Source organism: Cebus imitator, unplaced genomic scaffold (genome assembly GCF_001604975.1).
Source record: "Cebus imitator isolate Cc_AM_T3 unplaced genomic scaffold, Cebus_imitator-1.0 Scaffold136, whole genome shotgun sequence".
NCBI classification, from domain to species: domain Eukaryota; kingdom Metazoa; phylum Chordata; class Mammalia; order Primates; family Cebidae; genus Cebus; species Cebus imitator.
Genome location: NW_016107451.1, coordinates 2096455 through 2098940, shown reverse-complemented (window position 1 = coordinate 2098940; position 2486 = coordinate 2096455). Strand labels below are relative to the sequence as shown.

Genomic DNA, 2486 nt, shown 5'->3' with positions numbered 1-2486 from the left:
CTCCCGAGTAGCTGGGACTACAGGCGCACGCCACCACGCCCAGCTAATTTTTGTATTTTTAGTAGAGACGGGGTTTCACCATGTTGGCCAGGATGGTCTCGATCTCTTGACCTCATGATCCGCCTGCCTCGGCCTCCCAAAGTGCTGGAATTACAGGCTTGAGCCACCGTGTTCGGCCTTGTGTATTACTCTTCTTAAATTGCTGCATTTTTTTGAGACAGAGTTTTGCTCTGTCGCCCAGGCTGGAGTGCAGTGGTGCAGTCCTGGCTCACTGCAAGCACCACCTCCCCCCAGGTTCAACAGATTCTCCTGCCTCAGCCTCTCAGTGAAAGTATAGGTATTTGTATGACTTTATGTGTAGATAGGCAGATATAAATATGTATATGGATTTTCCTAATTGGAATATTTGATGTACAAAAATCTATTTTGGTATTTTTAGAGCTATTTTATGTTTTTACCAAAATATTTGATGTTTTTAGGCGTGGTTACTTGTTGAGTGTCAGCCATTGCCTAGGGCACTGGGAATATAGCAGGGGCACTTAAAACTGAGCCCTCTTGGAGCAGCTTCCTTTTGGCTGGTTCAGGGAGGTGAATGCTGTTGGAAAGCGTCAGCTCTTCACAAGCTGGTGGGTTTTGGTTGTCTGTGGATACATAGGGACCTTGGGTCTTGGTTGATAAGACCATTTTCTCCCTATGTGGCCACCTGAATCTAGCAAGATATAGTTTAAGTAGAGTCTCTTCAGAGAGTTGAGGATGTTGTGCTTGTTTTTTTGGGTTTACATCTGTGTGTACATTACCTTCCTCAGGCTTCCTCAGGCCCAGTGCTCATGGAAGGGACATTTAGGGAGTGACTACATATTACAGCCTTGAAGGCCAAGATTATGACTTGTTCATTTGAAATTCTTGCTGTCAGTAGAATAGGGGATTATGTCTTTTATTGTTCATAATGCCTAATATTTCCTGTAAGTGGTTTACATGTTTCTTCTTACTTTCAAAAGGTACTGTACCCCGCGCTATAGTGAGTTTGAAGAGCTCGAGCGGAAATACTGGAAAAATCTTACATTCAATCCTCCGATCTATGGTGCAGATGTGAATGGAACCCTCTATGAAAAGGTGAGACTCACTGGAAATGCTCTGCAGCGTTTTGTAATTTTGTAATACCTTTTTTCAGCCCGGCACGTACTAGGCACCTAAAAGCTGTTTGGTGAATGGGTGGATGAACAGGTGATCTACCCCCAGCTGATGTTGCTGTGCCGGCCTAATTGTGGATACTTTTGCATGTGACTGAATTTTATTTCTCCTGCTTTCCATGTGACTTTGATGATGTGGTGTTCTTTTCAAGGGTTGTTAGCATAGTCAGTGGGTGGTAGCTGATGAGTTCTTGAAAGGGTGGGTTGACTCTCAGATAATGAAACAAGGCAGTGTGGTTTCTGCAGAAAAAAGATGACTGACTAATCTAATGAAAGGGGTATATATTTAAGAAGAGAAATACACTTAGATTTTGCAGAGCCCTCAAAGAAGATTCTGTAGCAAAAACTATTTTAACCACTTTCATTGCTTGGGACATAGTGCTGCCTTAAATATGGTAGAAGGGGAGAATATTTGGAACTGTCTTCGGATGATTGAAAAACAGCAGGGCGTTTCAGGGATTATCACTCATACTGTTTTCATATTAATTTTAATGTTTTTTGTTTTTTTTTTTGAGATGAGGTTTCACCATGTTGGTCAGACTGGTCTCGAACTCCTGACCTCAGGTAATCCACCCGCCTCTGCCTCCCAAAGTGCTGGGATTACAGGTGTGAGCCACTGCACCCGGCTGAATTTTAATGTTTTTATCAATCGGAAGAGTTAAAATAATGAATTCCAGTTTTGATGATAACAGTTTTTTGGGGGTCAGGGGAAGTCAAGCTTGTAGGGAGAATGGCAGGAAGACGCTGTAAGGATCTGGGATGGGGAGGCACAAAAGTCAGGCATAATAATAATCCACGGCCTAGTTACGGGAGGCGGGCTCCCAGCTGGCCATTACAACTCAGGAAAAGGATATTGCATATTTTTTATGAAGACACTGCCTGGTAGAAATCAGGGCTAAAGAAGCCACAAGATTGCCATAGTTTTTTGTTTTGAGACAGAATCTTGCCCTGTCACCTAGGCTAGAGTATAGTGGTATGATCATAGATTACTATAACTCCAAACCCCTGGGCTCAAGGGATCCTTCCATCTCAGCCTCCCAAATAGCTGAGACTGCAGGCATATGCCACCTCACCTGACTACTTTTTTTAATTTGTAATTTTTTGTAGAGGCTGGGTCTTGCCTTGTTGCCCAGGCTGGTCTTGAACTCTTGGGCTCAAGCAATCCTGCCGTGGCCTCCTGAGTGTTGAGATTACAGGCGTGAGCCACTGTGCCTGGCCCACTGTCAGAATTAGTTTCCATGTTTTGCAGTTTTTTTGTGTGTGGTTATAGATTTTTCTATTTTGACCTCAATTTTT

The 2486-nt window shown here is 43.4% G+C and overlaps 1 protein-coding gene across 3 annotated transcripts in view; it reads left to right on the top strand.

The window, feature by feature from the left end:
• The window catches only part of LOC108313347 (lysine-specific demethylase 4A-like), a 9511-nt gene extending 8338 nt beyond the window's left edge, over positions 1 to 1173 (top strand). For all 3 annotated transcript variants that reach the window (XM_017541693.2, XM_017541696.2, XM_017541695.2), the window contains one exon: positions 999 to 1173. In XM_017541693.2, the coding sequence (XP_017397182.1) occupies positions 999 to 1158 (160 nt within the window). In that variant the 3' untranslated portion in view covers positions 1159 to 1173. The remainder of the gene's footprint in view (positions 1 to 998) is intronic.
• The last annotated feature ends 1313 nt before the right edge of the window (positions 1174 to 2486 follow it).